This window comes from Typopeltis vanoorti, chromosome 1, assembly GCF_054136105.1.
Source record: "Typopeltis vanoorti isolate ZY-2024b chromosome 1, IOZ_Tvanoo_1.0, whole genome shotgun sequence".
In the NCBI taxonomy this organism is placed as follows: domain Eukaryota; kingdom Metazoa; phylum Arthropoda; class Arachnida; order Uropygi; family Thelyphonidae; genus Typopeltis; species Typopeltis vanoorti.
In genome coordinates this window covers 58,854,530-58,872,527 of record NC_143549.1, presented here as the reverse complement: position 1 = coordinate 58,872,527, position 17,998 = coordinate 58,854,530, and the positions used below count along the sequence as shown (strand labels likewise).

General features: G+C 36.7%; 1 protein-coding gene across 4 annotated transcripts in view; it reads right to left on the bottom strand.

Annotated features, from left to right (window-relative positions):
* Window positions 1–2,381: 2,381 nt before the first annotated feature.
* Window positions 2,382–17,998, bottom strand: part of LOC150110020 (uncharacterized) — a 176,279-nt gene continuing 160,662 nt past the window's right edge. For 3 of the 4 annotated variants that reach the window (XM_090390734.1, XM_090390725.1, XM_090390707.1), the window contains 2 exons: window positions 16,021–16,209; window positions 2,382–2,875 (listed from right to left, as the gene is read on the bottom strand). In XM_090390734.1, the coding sequence (XP_090246860.1) occupies window positions 16,045–16,209 (165 nt within the window). In that variant the 3' untranslated portion in view covers window positions 2,382–2,875; window positions 16,021–16,044. Of the gene's footprint in view, window positions 2,876–11,321; window positions 11,420–16,020; window positions 16,210–17,998 lie in introns of those variants that run through there. The other variant, XM_090390716.1, reaches the window with a different exon arrangement.

Genomic DNA, 17,998 nt, shown 5'->3' with positions numbered 1-17,998 from the left:
TATGTTTTAACTGGTTGAAGACCTTCTGAAAACTATGAAGCATATGTATATGTTCCTATTTCTTTCAAGTGATCTTTCTATTAGTATTTTTAGTTCCAGGATAGCATTAATGGTTTCCATTCCTCTTCTGAAACCTCTCTGTTGTTCACTCAATTAACCAATTAAGGCTCTTTCAATTTCTTTGTTAACAATGGTTAAAATAATTTTAGATGCATGGGGTATTAGGCTCATAGTTCTATAATCCTTGCAATTTTGTGCATTATTTTTCTTTGGAATTGGTATGCAGATAGATGTTGGTCTCACTGATGCCAATAATTTTTGTTCCACACCAATGCTAAGAATTCCTAGTGAATGTGCACAATAACAGACCATGATAAATGACAGGCTATTGGAAATTTCAACTTCAGGCCATATTTGAATGAGTGAGATTTTTAAGAGTGGCTTGAATTCAAGTCACTCTTAAAATCCTCAACTGAATTCTTTTTCTCACTGTTATAGTCATTCTCTTGTCAAATAAAACTATTGGCATTCAGTGAGACCAACATCTATCTGCATACCAATTCCAAAGAAAGATGATGCACAAAATTGCAAGGATATGGATTTGGACTCCAGGAAGTCCAAATTCCTGGATGGACTTCCTGGATTCATTCTTTGCTTATTATCTTTTCTCACTCTATCATTACAATCACAATGTCAACAATCCACCTTTATTCATGCATCCATACTCCTATGCAATATCCCCAAATCTAGCTTTCCTGACTATATATTCTCATTCCATCATCATCATATCCCACCACCCACACACCAAATTACATTTGTCGAAATTTGAGAAAACATGTTCTGATTGCTTCATTTCACTGAACTGTTGCTCCATCTTGACATCATATACATTCATATGAAAATCCTATCTGACATCAAAATTACCCTGCATGTAAGCTGCACACTATTTCTTCTACACAGTCTACATATTGAATCACCTGCAATCATATCCTGACAACAAACTCAAAATCTCAACTCTTCTGCTTCTTTTTCATCATTTCAATAATCCTTTCATATCAGCTCTCAATACTTATCTCCTTTGAAGTCATTTGCTCTGATCAGCACAACTATATTTTTCTTGCTCTAACTGCTTACTTACACACACACACAGTCCTGTTGCACATCTTTGCACTGAGAAAACGTTCTGATTGCTTCATTGCCTAACATAACCCTAATAATGAAATCCCATCACCCTTTTTTAACTTTTTCTGTACCCCCCCTCCTCCTTTCCCCTTGCTTACATTTCTTGACATCTACCAAATCTTCCAATCCCCTCCAACTTAAGCTTACTATTGTTAAAGCATTTGTGACACTTTGAAATTTCTAACCTTGTGCTACACTCTTTTTCTCTTTCTAATGCTTTCATATTCTCTTTCACACACACTTCAACCCCTTTTTCATGCCACTGTCACCATCATAACACTTATTACATTCGTACTCACTTTCCTTCATCACAATCTGCCACATCTGTGTATCTGTTCCACTATTCAAAATTTGCTGTCATTCAATCACTCCTGTTTTTCCATCTGACTCACACTTTTGAGAAATCCTCATTCCATCATCATATCCCACCACCCACACACCAAATTACATTTGTCAATGAATGTATTTCATGCATGCTACAGTGTACAAAATTTAAGTCAAAGATGAATAAAGTGTTTAATTGTTATACTACTGCATACACTAATTTAACAATTAAATGTAAACAGAATTAGAAGACATCCAAATATTCAATTAAAATACACTCAAAGTGAACTCAACTAACATACCAGATAAGCAGAAAACTTAATTATAAAGAATAACCTTATTCGCCTTTATTCAACTCATCACAATAACTCGAGAACACATCATACCACTAACATTGAGCAGTATCACTGAATATTAGCTGTTAAGTTAAATCTTTAATGAATTAAATTTTTTTAATAAAAAAAGTTTGTTTCCATTTTTATTTCATTAATTTCAATAATAGAAGGTAAGCTTCCTGGAAAAAGAGAAAGTGGTAAACCCTCAATGAGAGAGATGGATGGAAACATGTTTAATGCAAAAATGAAGAAGGAAAATATAAATGTCATCCTTTTTCTTGACAATGCTTGGAGTGACTGACTGGTTTTCAGAGAGTTGAGGCCTTGGTGATGTGGAATATCACCAACACTCGATGCACTATCTCCAAGAAGCATAGTGATCATACTGAATCTGATGATGTCCAATAAAACTATGGATGGAAAAGCATATTTATCACTGTTAGCATCCTAAAAAAAAAAAATTCTGTTTATTTATTTTCCAGTTGATTTTTTTTTTTTGAAATTGGTATTTCTGTATTTAAATAAACTTACACAAATTACTAGGATTTCAGTTGTTTTTATTTATCAATTATTATAAAAATCTATACAAATTATACAATCAGTAGAATAATCTGGATCCTCCCAAATCTCTTCGAAGTCTGTTATTTACTTTAATAAGTTTTAGTCTTTATTACCCTCCTTCAAATCACTATTGTTTTTGTGGAATAACAACATATATGTTATTTACCATTAAGCCAGTTTTAAAATGTGCTTCCTGAACTATGTACAGCTCTCAACAGCTCAAGGTTTTGAATGTAATAATTAGGCCAATCATGTTCAAAATCTTTGCAACTGCAGTTCTTGTGAACTGATTAATGGTGAGCTTGAAACAATGCATTTTTGATTACTTTCAATTATAAGAGGACAGTCTCACAACTAATATAAAACAGCGATAATAGTCAATAACAGCAATGGACAATTATCAGTGTACACAATAGCATATGGTCTTCTTCCATCACCCATTCATAACTTTGCAAAATAGTAGAGATTTACACCTAGTAAAAAAAATAATAATAATAAAATAATAAATAAAATAATAATAAAATTTTTGTGATATATCATATACAGGGTGTTCGGGATAAATTTGACAGTTTCGTAAGGAAAAAGAAAATCTTCTTTGTATCTATTAAATTTAATGAATTGACAAAAAAACATTACAGGCAGAGTTAATTACAATACTATCAACAAGATTTACTCAAAATAACCACCATTAGCATCGATCACAGCTTCAATTCTGCTTTGGAACCTCGAACAAGCTGATGCTACAGTCTCCCTGGGAAGGGCCGCAAAAACTGTTTTAATTTTATCCATTAACTGGGCTTTTGTATTACTGGAAGTGCGATTGGTGTCTTTTTCAACTGCGCCCCATACAAAATAATCCATGGGGTTAAGGTCTGGGGAGTTTGGAGGCCAAACATTTGGACTGGTGAAGTCGTAGAAATTTTCAGACAACCATTTTTTTTTCAGACAACCACATTTCAGACAACTATTTTTAGGAAATCATTTCAAATGATTTCCTAAAAATAGAAAAAAATGGAAATTATGTTAATTGTTACTAGAAAATGAAAGGAAAAAGAAAACTTCGCCAGAGTGCAAGGTAGCAATTCCTTTATAATTTTCAGGCCAGTTACAGTTGACTCTCGTGACAGCAAATTCTTAAAAATCCCTAGAGGAGTTTATTATAAGGGGAAAGATTGTTTAAGTCAATTTCCTTTACTTAGCATTCCACCTATAAAGCTTTCATCAGGACTTGTCAATAGTTTGCTATAGTCAGAATCCAATGTACTTCCAACTAACTTTTAATTCATTTTGATAAATTATGGAGACTACAACTGTGTTAAGAATAATTATTTTAATTTCCCAACATTCTAACCTTCTGATAACTAATAATTAAGGAATTGGCTGCGTACACTAGAAATATAAATTAAATAAACTTTAATACACATAAAAAAACTCAGCCCACTTCAAAGCCAGTATAGAAAACCTTACACTTCAACATAATGACATAATGGTCAGTTTTGACGTCTCCTCCTTATTCAGGAATGTCCCCCTCAAAGAAACCTTAGAGCTAATCCAAGCTAAATTTCCTTCCGATATCTCAGCCCTATCTCAGTTTACAATGAACTCAGGCTATTTCGTTTGGCAGGAAAAATTCTACAAACAGATAGAGCGGACAGCCATGGGTTCACCACTTTCCCCACCCTTGGCCAACTTCTTTATGGAGACTTTTGAAGAGAAAGTTTTAAACTCAGCCCCACAAAAACCAACCATATGGTTTCGCTACGTTGATGATGTGTTCGCTATTTGGCCACATGGCCCGAATTCACTCGTCTCCTTCTTAACACGCTTAAAAAACCAACACCCCAGAATCAAGTTCACTCTGGAAAAAGAAAAAACAATAACCTCCCCCCTCCTAGACACACTAGTCACCTGCCAACCTGATGGAACCTTGGTTTTCTCAGTTTATAGAAAACCCACCCACCCATACAGGCAGATACATTCATCAACAATCCCATCATCCCCCCCCCCCCCCTCACAACAATATGGAGTTATTAAGACACTATGCAACAGGGCAAAAATAATCTGTTCAAATGATCAAGCCCTAACCACTGAACTAAATCACATCCGTGACACATTCTCAGCCAATGGCTACCCCCCCCCCCCAAAAGAATCCAAAAAATACTTAAACCAGTTATCCACAACCCACCTTCCCCCCCCCTCAACAAAATCTTAAAAAAACATGACTTGACCACTTGTTACAGACCACATAGAAAATTGGCATCCCTTATCCACTCCACTAAGGACCAACCACTTCTCCTAGACCTACCTGGTGTATACCAGGTCCCTTGCAGCTGTAAATTGTCCTACTTTGGCGAAACAGGCAGGACAGCAAATATCAGAATCTCAGAACACAAGGATTACATCCGATTTCACCAGTAGAGCCACTCTATGCTTGCAGACCATGCTCTGGATACTTGCCACAGAAAAAGATGGAAGAAAGCCACAGTAATACACTGCAGCAAGTTCAAATATTAAAGACTATTCATGGAATCAGCCTCAGCCCTTAGGAACATGCCAAACCTCAACAAATTTGGATGCATGAGACTGCCCAAAATTTGGGAAACATTTATCAGAAGAACTTCAGCCCAAAGCCAAGAACTACCAATATAGCCTGCTAGGGGGCATCAGGACTTTAGGAAAACGTTAGCTTCCTAGCTTCGGTTCTCATTTGCTGTTGTGTAGTACTTGTGTGCACGTGTCTTTGTATTAAGTTCCCAAGAAGATGGCAACGTGACGTTTGCCGAAATATCGGAAAGTATATATTAAAGTTTATTTAATTTATATTTCTAGTGTACGCTGTCAATTCCTTAATTATTAGTTATCATGTTTAACCAGCATATAAGCCTCTCTACAAGAATTCCAACCTTCATATTAAGGTCATCATCTGAAGCGCGTGCACACACACACACAAAGTTGCATTATATTTCAAACAGTATGCCAAAGTGACAATAATTTGATAAACCATTATTCTACTGGTCTGATCTCTAGTGTAATATATATATATATATATATATATATATATATATATATTACATCAAAGCTGTATCCTATTTATAACATGGTCAGAGAACAAATTAATATTAATACTTTTAATAGAGTAATAGTGGTGGCCTAATCAATAATTAACATGAGTGTTTGTTATATTAAGGCTAAGATCATGGATTACTACAGTCCTAATTATCATTTATAATGCACTCTTAGAAAAAAAAGGTTATGTAGAGAGAATATGTGCCATCCATATTCTTCAGATTTTTACACCATCATTATTGTTAAGATTAGGGTGGTTGATTAGAATTTCACAGGCCTCTTTAAATTTGCACTCCAGTCAATTTTATATAGGGTATGCAAGGCATGATCAGAGAAGCCAGATTTACTGTAGTTATTAAATTTAATGTGGCATTTATGTTATTTTTTTCAGATAGGAATTCTGTGTCCAATTTTACCTATATAAGGCAAATCACAGGTGCACTGAATATGGCATACTCTAGGGTGGGCCAGGGGAGGTAGTGAATGCTTGATGGAGTTGAATAAAGTTCTTTATTTTTGCAGGAGGTTTAAAGGTGGCATTAAGATTGTATTTTGGTAGCATTCTGTTTATTTTATCTGATATTGTTATACCCTGATAAGTTAGAATATTAAAATTCTTCTTATCATTGTCTAACAGAGCAAACACCCGATAAGAAACATAAAAATACACTTGGTATCTAGGTATGAGTAAAGTTGAATACATTAATAAGAAAAGAATATGTAGGAAAAGTGTGCAAATATTATGTGTATAATTTAATACTGAATTAAGGTCGACATTATCTTTAGTATGAATTAACCTTTATTTAGAAAATACGTGCAAGAACCAGATCAACATAATCTGGGTAAACGTAAGCTCTAAGTTCAGGGGGAAAAGCAGACAGTTGCCCCAAGCGGTCTCGTGCTTGCGGAATGTGATTAGAAGTGGTGGGAGACAATCTGACAATATGAGGTCAGACACACGTGACGGCAAATTCTACGTGCCGTGTGAACGGCCAAAGTTACGGTGATAGCCATTAGGGAGGAAGTATAAAAGGGTTAGGACCCCCCCCTCTTGTTTTCTTAGTCTCACCGTGCGGTTGATTGGAGCTCTGGGTGCGTGGTCCATCGCTGGCATGCGATCGGACAGTTTTCAACAGGAAATCTAATCCCGAGATACGGCAGCAGACTATGCTGCATGGTACGTCGAGGAACGTACGTGTCCGGAATGCTGTGATAATAGAGGTCAAGGAGATAATTGCGTTCAATTAACGACGATCAGAAAAAGAGGAACAAAGGAGTATAGATAAGAAGACAATTTATTCTTTGTTATGTGTGTGAATCCAGAAATTAATATTGTGTAAAACTTTAATGACAAGAGACTCAGGGATAGCAACTAAAAGAGACTGTATGAGAAAGGACTTGTTTGTTCTAGAAGATTATGAAAGGACAGACACTGTATGAATCTGAATATTATGTGTAATTAAGAATGCTTAATGGGATTTGATCTATAGAGAAAAAGTTAACTAAGATTGTAAAGACTAAGATCACAGTGTAAGAAATATGTTTAGTATAGAGTAAATTATATTGATTAAAATTTGATAGAGTTGTCTGTAGAAGGTATAAGAGTTATCAGATATGATTTATGCCTTAGCTAGACTTTGAATGGAACCTTTTTACTTGTAATATTAGCAGTGTATATTATGCTTAAACAAACCTTGCTATTCTAGTAGCAAGGCTTATACATTGGTCAGACATAACTGGTAATTAGTTTACGGAATTAACAACGCATATAAAGTATATTAATTAAAAGTAACTTTAGTGAATAACTTCTATATTTCGGCAATGTCACATTGCCATCTTCAGGAACATAAAGATATGGTATGTGCACGCAGGCACTAACACAAAGCAAATGAGGAAGAAAGCAAGAAACTAATATTGTTCCTAAAGTGCTAATGGTGCCCTCTTGCAGGCTAATTTGGTAGTCTTGGCAGTTGGGCTGAAGTTCTCATAATGTAAGTCTCCCAAATTTGGGGTAGTTTCATGCACCCAAATTTGTTGTGGTTAGGAACGTTTTTTAGAGCTGCTGAAGATTCTTTGAATAATCTTTCGTATTTAAACTTGCTGCGATGAATTATTTTTGTTTTCTTCCAACGAATTTTATGGTGGGTATCTAAGGCATGGTCTGCCAGCCCAGAGCGGCTGTACTGGTGAAACCAGATGTAGTCTTGGTGTTCTGAAATCCTGATATTTGTTGTTCTGCCTGTTTGGCCAAAGTAGGACAATTTGCAGCTGCAAGGGACCTGGTATACACCAGGTAGGTCTAGGGGAAGTGGTTGGTCTTTGGTAGAGCAGATAAGGGATGCCAACTTTTTATATGGTCTGTAACAGGAAGCAAGGTCATATTTTTTGAGGATATTGGTTATTTTCTCAGAGGTGCCCTGGATGTAGGGGATGATGATAGACTTGGTGTAATCTTTATTGGGGAGGGGGGTTGTGGTTTACTGGTTTTAGTATTTTTTTTTGCGGTTATAGCCATTGGCTATGAAAGTGTTGAGGATGTGGTTTAGTTTCAGCAGTTAGGGCCTTGTCATCTGAGCGGATTAATTTTGCCCTGTTATATAGTGTTTTTATAATGCCATATTGTTGTGTGTGTGGGTTGGGGGGGGGGGGGGGTGGGGGGGGGGGGGGGTGGGGGGGGGGGGGGGTGGGGGGGGGGGGGGGTGGGGGGGGGGGGGGGTGGGGGGGGGGGGGGGTGGGGGGGGGGGGGGGTGGGGGGGGGGGGGGGTGGGGGGGGGGGGGGGTGGGGGGGGGGGGGGGTGGGGGGGGGGGGGGGTGGGGGGGGGGGGGGGTGGGGGGGGGGGGGGGTGGGGGGGGGGGGGGGTGGGGGGGGGGGGGGGTGGGGGGGGGGGGGGGTGGGGGGGGGGGGGGGTGGGGGGGGGGGGGGGTGGGGGGGGGGGGGGGTGGGGGGGGGGGGGGGTGGGGGGGGGGGGGGGTGGGGGGGGGGGGGGGTGGGGGGGGGGGGGGGTGGGGGGGGGGGGGGGTGGGGGGGGGGGGGGGTGGGGGGGGGGGGGGGTGGGGGGGGGGGGGGGTGGGGGGGGGGGGGGGTGGGGGGGGGGGGGGGTGGGGGGGGGGGGGGGTGGGGGGGGGGGGGGGTGGGTGGGACATTAGTGAATAGGGAGGAAACGTCAAAATAAATCATTATGTCAGTGTGTTGGAGTGTGAGGTTTTCTATACTGGCTTTAAAATGGGCTGAGTTTTTTATGTGTGATGTTGTGTTGCCAGTGTAGTGTGTGAGCGTTTTGGCTAAATGTTTGGCTAATTTATATGTGGGGGAATCAATGCCATCCACTATGGGACACAATGGCACATTTTGTTTATGTATTTTTGGGAGTCAATATAATATCTCCCGATATCTCAGCCCTATTTCAGTTCACAATGAACTCAGGCTATTTCGTTTGGCAAGGAAAGTTCTACAAACAGATAGAGGGGACAGTCATGGGTTCACCGCTTTCCCTACCCTTGGCCAATTTCTTTATGGAGACATTTGAAGAGAAAGCCTTAAACTCCGCCCCACAAAAACCCAATATTTGGCTTCGTTATGTGGATGATGTGTTTGCTATTTGGCCAAATGGCTCAGACACACTCCATTCCTTCCTAACACACTTAAACAACCAACGCCCCAGAGTCCAGTTCACCTTAGAAAAAGAGGAGAACAACACCCTCCCCTTCCTAGACACTTTAATCACCTGCCAGCTTGATGGATCTTTGGTTTTCTCTGTTCACAGAAAACTCACCCATACTGGCAAATACATTCACCAGCAGTCCCCCCTCCCTCACAACAATATGGGGTTATAAAAACACTATATAACAGGGCAAAATTAATCTGCTCAGATGACAAGGCCCTAACTACTAAACTAAACCACATCCTCAACACTTTCTTAGCAAATGGCTATAACCCCCAAAAAATCCAAAAAATACTAAAACCAGTAAACCACAACCCCCCTCCCCCCCACAATAAAGATTACACTAAGTCTATCACCATCCCCTACATCCAGGGCACCTCTGAGAAAATAACCAATATCCTCAAAAAATATGACCTTACTTCCTGTTACAGACCATATAAAAAGTTGGCATCCCTTATCTGCTCTACCAAAGACCAACCACTTCCCCTAGACCTACCTGGTGTATACCAGGTCCCTTGCAGCTGCAAATTGTCCTACTTTGGCCAAACAGGCAGAACAACAAATATCAGGATTTCAGAACACCAAGACTACATCCGGTTTCACCAGTACAGCTGCTCTGGGCTGGCAGACCATGCCTTAGATACCCACTATAAAATTCGTTGGAAGAAAACAAAAATAATTCATCGCAGCAAGTTTAAATACGAAAGATTATTCAAATAATCTTCAGCAGCTCTAAAAAACGTTCCTAACCACAACAAATTTGGGTGCATGAAACTACCCCAAATTTGGGAGACTTACATTATGAGAACTTCAGCCCAACTGCCAAGACTACCAAATTAGCCTGCAAGAAGGCACCATTAGCACTTTAAGAACAATATTAGTTTCTTGCTTTCTTCCTCATTTGCTTTGTGTTAGTGCCTGCGTGCACATACCATATCTTTATGTTCCTGAAGATGGCAATGTGACGTTGCCGAAATACAGAAGTTATTCATTAAAGTTACCTTTAATTAATATACTTTATATGTGTTGTTAATTCCGTAAACTAATTACCAGTTAAACCTTGCTATTCTTTAACCAATTTTGTCTCTTTATGGAATTCGATGCACCACTTGTAAAAATTAGTTACGAATCTGAGTTGGAGATTTATAGAAAATAATTCACAGCTACGATTGCATATCTTGTGTTATCTTTGTTCACTTCTTGCCAACTTCTTGATTAACATTCTAATTAATCTAAAGGTCCTAAGTGGTGCAGTTGAAATAAATAAATTTTCTTAAGACTTAATGAGAAGTTGGTAACGAAGAGTCTGCCACATAGGTTTTGGCTCGACCCTCGGGCTATTCCTTTGTGACCCAGAGACACCATGCCACACACATATAGCAAGACTTTAAGTAAACTCATAAAATGTAAGATTTAAAGGAAGTGGAATTAATGCATAGAATGACTAGTTTTATTGTGATCCACTTTATTTTTATTATCAGGTGCAGTCTTGTAAGGAATTTCATTGATAGTATTTTTGCTATTTTTTAAGGAAGGTACTACTGATCATTTTATTTTTTGCTTAAGTGCTTGATCATTGGAGCAAATCTTTAAGGACATCACACTTGATGAAAGTGATTTATTAGTTAGTTTTGATGTCTCTGCCCTTTTTACAAAAATCTCAATAAATGACACAATTCTTCTTTGACAGGCCAAATTTCCACCCGATATCACAGTACTCTTTGCCCAAGTACCACGTTCTGTTAAAACAAAGTCCAGTTTAGGTATGTTGACAATATTTTCGTTCTGGCCAGATGGCCAGAAGACTTGAGACACCTTCCTCAGCCATCTAAACAAACAACGCAAACAAATCACAGCTAAAATCGAAAGTCATAACAAACTTCCATTTCTAGATACGCTTGTTGCATGTCTTTCTTTTGACAGGGCTTTAAAAATTTGCTCCAATGAGAAAGCACTTAAGAATAGATTAAGTTATCAGCAATACTTTCCTAAAATATGGATACAGCAAATACTATTAACAAAGTTCTTCACAAGAACTGCACCTAATAATAAAAGTAAACTAGATTACAATAAAACTTTAGTCATTCCATGCATTAAAAGGATATTAAATAAAATAGGCAAATACTCAAAAATACAACCTTAATGCCATCTTTAAACCTCCTGCAAAATTAAAGAACTTATTCAACTCCTCCAAGGATCCACTTCTTTCCTGGCCCAATCCAGAGTATACTGTATTTAGTGCACCTGTAATTTGCCTTATATAAGTGAAACTGGATGCACAATTCGTATCTGAAAAAAAAAAAGGAAAATAAACAACACATTAAATTTAAAGACTATGGTAAATCTGGGCTTTCTGATGATATCCTGAATACTCTACATAGAAATGATTGGAAAGGTAGCTCATTCATTACACCAAAACCTAGTATGAGTGCAAATATAAAGAGTCTGTGAAATTCTAATCAACCACCCTAATCTTAACAAACGACTGTGTAAAAATCCCAAGAATATGAATGGTGCATATTCTATCCACATAAATTTTTGTTCTAGGAGTGCAATTATAATTAGGAATATAGTAATTCATGATATTAGTCTTAATACAACAAACATTTATGTTAAATTATTGATTAGGCTACCACTATGGCTGTATCAAAAGTATTAATATGAATTTGTTCTTTGACCATGTTATAAATAGGATATAACTTTGATTAATTTTTTTTTCACTAGAGTTCGAGTCAATCAATGAAATGTAATGTAACTTGTCTCTGTGTGTGTGTCACCATCTCCAGATGATGACCTTAATATGAAGGTCAAAATGTCAAGAAATTAAAGTAATTATTCTTAACACAGTTGTAGTCGCCATCATTTATGTTACATGGTGATCAGCATTCATTTTGAATGCTGATTACCATGTAACATTAAAGGGGAAAAAATAACTAGTTATATTCAAATTTTAAAATAACTAATAAGCATCACTTAATAAAACAGTTTGAATTGTAATCAATTTGATTCTGGAAAAAAAAATGATGAAATAAGTTTAGATTTTGTAAAGAAATTTAGATTTCCAACAAGGCACACAAGAGTATATAAACAATTGCTGGCTTACTACAAAATCAGAAACCACACCTTACAGATCCATTCCATTCCATATCATCATCTTATACCATTATTCACCTAACTGCCTTTCCAGTCAGTTTAATGTACTTAGCCCTCCATCTCTACTAAGGAATGTAACTTTAGATTCAAATAGTTTTTGCTCATGCAGAGATGTAGGTAAGATATGCAATGTAACTTTAACCTCACATGATCCTCTTATTAAAAAGGAATTTATCTAAAATTCAATAATGGAAAGGAAGTGGGAAGGGGTGGGGTTCTAATTTTCTGACCAGACAATGTGTACATATAAGTAAATCCTTTAATTAGAATAAAACAGGTAGTAACAGATGACGCTTTTCTTTCAAGCTTCTACAGAAAACAAGAATGATCACAGACAACATATAATCTCAGGTGAGTACAGGCAAAAACCCAAGACACCCACTCTTATTTCCTACAATATACACTTGGTATATTATATCTGTAGACTTTGTCTTCTACTCTTATTTTCTCTACTTTCTCTTACTTCTTACCCCCCCCCCCCAATTCAAGGGCAAGGGGTGGGTGGGGGGGTGGCTCCTCTCCAACTGTAGTTTCCACTATATACTCAAAAAAGGCAAGCCTAGTCTATTTGTCCTAAGGTAGCAGTCCCACAACTAGGATACCTATCGTCATGCTAGTAACATAACATAGGGAAACATATATTACTTTCAAGTTAAAAGAAAAACATGGTGAAATATGCTACATGGAACATTAGAAGCATTAGAAGCATAGCACATAAAGAAGAATTGGATAAAATTTTAAATGAAGAAAATATAGAAATTGCAGTTCTGACAGAAACAAAATAGAAACAACTAATGAACATATCATTTATAGTGGAGTAGACAAATACATGCAAAAGCTGGCATAATGATTTGGATCCATAAATCAATTAAAGCAAAAATAACTCATCATACATACTGGAATGAAAGAATATTAAAATTAAACAAAGCAATTTAACAGTTTTGCTGGAGTGTACGTCCCCGAAGAAGGAAAAGAAGAAGAAATGATGACTTTTACAACCAGTTACAAGGAATATATGAAAAATTAAATAAAACAGACAATATAATTATAGTTTGAGATCTTAATGTCAGAATAGGAATAGAAAAAATGAATAATAACATAGAAAAATTTGGAGAACCAACAGTAAACAAAAATAGAAAATGACTCATTGATTATATAATATATATTAATTTAAAAATAATGAATACATTCTACAAACAAAAAATATACATAAATATACATGGTGTGCAAGAGGACAAAAATCAATAACAGATTACTTTATAGCAAATGAAAAAAGCAGCAAACCTCTTCCTAGATGTTAAAGTCAGGAGAGGGCTGAAATAGATACAGATTAGTGCAAGCAAAATTAAGGTTTCCATTAAACTGGTTATAAAAAATACAAAAAATAAACAAACTAGAGAAACAAAATCTAATTACAAAGTAAGATTATTAAACCACTAAAGTAAAAGAAATTTATAGCAACAAAGGAGTAACAACTATTTAGAAAAAATAAAAGAAAATGAAAACATCGAGAAAGAATGGAATAACAAAAGAAATTATTACATCAGCAGCATAAGAAAGTCTAGGAACATGCAAAAAACATCATAAAAACAAAAACAAACAAACAAAAAAATTAAATATATGGGACAATGAAATAAAAACAATAATTAAAAATAAGTAAGTAGCAAAAAACACAAAGATGAATATAATAAAAGACAAGCAATAGCCAAAAGAGAAACCAGAAAGAAACAGAGAAAGCTGGGAAAAACTTATCATATCTAGAAAATTACATATACAAAATAACACCCAATGCATATAAAATACTAAAGACATGAATGCAGATATAAAAGAAACTGCAATTACAAATTGTGAAATAGATTTAAAAGAATTTTTGAACTACTTCACAGATCTTTGAACAGATAATACTAACACACAAAAAAAAAAAAAATTACAACAGAAACATAAATGCTTGGGGTGCTTAAGGGTCGAAGCTGTATACCTGAAAGGAAACCCCCACATAGCCTTTAAAGAAATGCAGAGAAATGACCAGGGCTTTTGACCTAATGTCCAATTCTCACCTTCTCGTGGTGCACCCTGTTGGGTATCTGCCTGGATACTGAACGAACGGGGATGGGCTGGCAGTTTGGGATTTAGCTGACCAAATTGTATTCTTATTGGCTTAAACCAAAATAAAACATGATGGTACAACATGACAGAATTTCATGCTGGCTGAGGCATTGCCTGGTTAAACAAGGCCCCTGTTGTTTTTGCCAGAGAACCAGGGCAAACAGCGAAATGTCAGCTACTGGAACAAATCCTAAAACACACCACAACTCAACATCCCCAGAGTTAAAGATCGGTACTATCAACATAAGAAGCCTGAATGGCAAAGAAATGGAGCTAGCTGAGGAATTAGATAAGTACCAGATCGACATAATAGGGGTGACTGAAACAAAAAAGACAAAAACTGGTCTTTGCAATAAATACAAAATGTTATATTATTATTATTATTATTCGTGACACCTCCAAGGAGTCCGAAGACTCATCGCAAGAGGACACCCATTGTGCAACTCTCCATTCTCCACCACTACACCAAACTTCTAGTACTAATCATCAACATCAGCACCAGATGGCATCAATGGCAATATCATATTAAAAATGAGGATATTAGGAAAGAACTTGACATTGTCAACATCCAGGAATGTGTTAGCAGAGCTAATCTCAGGTGATATGGTCACTTAAACAGAATGGGCAAGGAAAGCTTAGCAAAACAAGTGTTCTCTGCCAGGTTGGCAGGAAAACCCAGAGGAAGACCAAAATATAGCTGGATTGATATGGTAAAAAGTGCCTTAGACGATGGAAATATAAGATCTTATAATATTGGAGTCTTGACAAGTAACAGACTGATTTGTAGGAAAATTGTAGATAGGAAGTTAGTAATGATGTAAATTTCATAAGAAAAATCACATAAATCACATAAGAAAAATCTCATGGACTCAGTTATTGTAACAGTGAAATCTTCACAGTAGTTAAGAGAGTATAGAGAGGATTTGAAACAGGAAGTATCACCATTCAGTTTTGAGCAGGATAAAATTGAATATCTTATTGAAAAGAAAAGTGCATACGAAAGTTTTAAAAAGCATCAAAGTTGAGTAGCTTTCAGAGGTGAATTGTAGACTCAATACCAGAAATATTTTTCAAGAAAAAATGAAAGTGATTAGAAATAAGAACTATTTGATGGCAGACTCCAAAGAAAACTTTGATTCAAACAGACAGGTATATAGTGAGGTTGTCTGCAAGGACAGGGAAAATCAGAACTCCATGGTAGACTCACAAGTTAAACAGGCAGTCAAAGAAAGGAAAGCATATCGAAAGTTCCTGACAAGCAAGTAAGTTCACCTTCCACAACGCCTTTCATAACTATTCACAAAGCAGATATGGCTTTTTATTATTGCTAAAGACATGCAACTTCAACCCCACATTAATTTTGATACTGATGATTAAAAAAAAAAAAAGACTGTGGACTGTTCTTGAATTTTTCCTAATTAAAAAAAAATCAGTAAAACAGCATTGTTGCATTTGGACTTCTGAGACTTCCTGTAGTTTGTTTAATAGTGAGTGAGTTCACTGTAGCAGACAGCTGAATATACCTGTGGTAAAAAATTTGAATTCATTCTTAAAAATACTCTAATTATATAAAATAGTATTTCTTTAACTCTACACCATAACTTTCTGGGATAATGTCAAAATATACTTACACAATGAAGCCATACAAATTAATTTTATATAATTACTGTAACATCTATGCAGTCATCGTTATCAATGTCTAAATCTATTGGCGTGTCATTATTATCTATTACTTCTCCATCAAATTTAAACACAAGCCTTTCCAAAGGTAAATTTCTTTGTTTTGCATATTCTTCCATCAAATGTATTAAGGGTTCATTCTGTAATCAGAAAGAAACAATTATATTTTAATAATAATTAATTCAATGCATTGAATCCAAGCAATCTAAACTGTAATTGAAATAGTTCAATGAAAGGTTGTGTTCATATGTTTGTTTGTTTTTTTAAATATTTTCCATGAATTAATAAGTGTTGTTGTTATTATGTTCCATCGAGTTGTTTTCGATTAATAAGTAGTAATACTAAAATTTTAAATCATTGTCAGTTAATTGCTTTTTCATAGCTGTTGTGCTTCCATTCATTTTGATTTCAAAATGAATGGAACATGCCAGGCCTATCTCACATCAAGGGAATACAAACTGATTCTGATAAGAGTTCTCACTTACAATTAGATGTATTCGACTCTGGTTTCTTTATATTATGTCACATTTAAAAGAGGCTGTAAAACAAGGTGGTGATTACTTTTGCTGTAGCGTGTGTGGTTTGTTTGCAAGTGCTAAGAAATGACACATTATTTGCATGGTAAAGACTACATACATTCGTTACAATGGATAAAAAATAGAGGATTAACATAAAAACATGGGCTCCTCATTATTGTACATTCTGTAGTTAGTTTGGGGATTATAGCCAAAGTTGCTTAGAATTACAACTGAAGCAGCAAAGGTTATGAGGCTAGTATCTCGTGTCTGTGATTGATTTCCAGGATGAAAATCTGAGTTTCCAGTAGGGAAACCCTCCCAACTCCATATTATTATCATCTGAGACCTCAGGGCAGTCAAGGCATTATCAAGGAAAGGCCATATATCATCCACATCAATTGTGATACTTTTCTTAAACTCGTTCACTAGATGCACTCACTACTTCATCAGGCAAACTATTCCACTCACTCAGTGCTCTGTGAGAGAAATATCTAGGTCTCAACCATTTCTCAACAGCACACAAACTTAACTACCACAGATGCTGTTTTGTCCTCTCCCAACCTTCAATATAATGAAAAATGTCATCAGTCAATATCCTATAACCAGAGGCGTAGTGAGGCTATGGCCAATGTAGCCCCGGCCATAGGTGCTAATTTTACATAGGTGCAAAAATTTAGATTTTTGAAGTTTTTTTTTTAGAACAGCGCAATTTTCTTTCCTGGCCATAGGCGCCAAAATTCCTCACGACGTCTCTGCCTATAACAACCTATTCTGCTTACAAGTGTCTGTAGTCCAAATACTCTCAATCTGTCCTCATAATTTACATTACATAATATTTTTGTTACTCTTCTTTGCATTCTTTCCACAGCTTCTTTATCCTCTCTGAACCTGGGAAACCAAATCTGAGTACAGTGGTTCAGATGTCGTATCAGGGTCTAGTAAAGAGACAGAATGACTTCCTTATCCTCACTTATTTGAAATGTACTTGCAATTTTTTTTTGTGATCTTTGAACTTCAACTTCCTATCCACCTTAACCACAAGATCCCTAGATCTATCAGTTTCTCCAAGCATAATCCCACCAATATAATAATCAGTTGGAAATCTCATCACACCAAAGTGCATAACTTTACACTTCCTAACACCAAATTGAAGACTGTGTGTCAGGTACTGCTTAACATCATTAAGGTATAGACTGAACAACAATGGTTCATGGACTGATCCTTGGGGTACACTCCCATTCAAGTGCCATCTCCTATATAGGAGGTAGACTACTATGATGTGACTCACGGTTAACTAGGCATTTACAACATGTGGTGAGGACTCTATCTCTTCCATTGTCATAAGTATTCATGGCTGTAAATCCATGTGTGTTCATGGGGATGGATTGCCTGTTCTGAGGGAAAGGAAAAA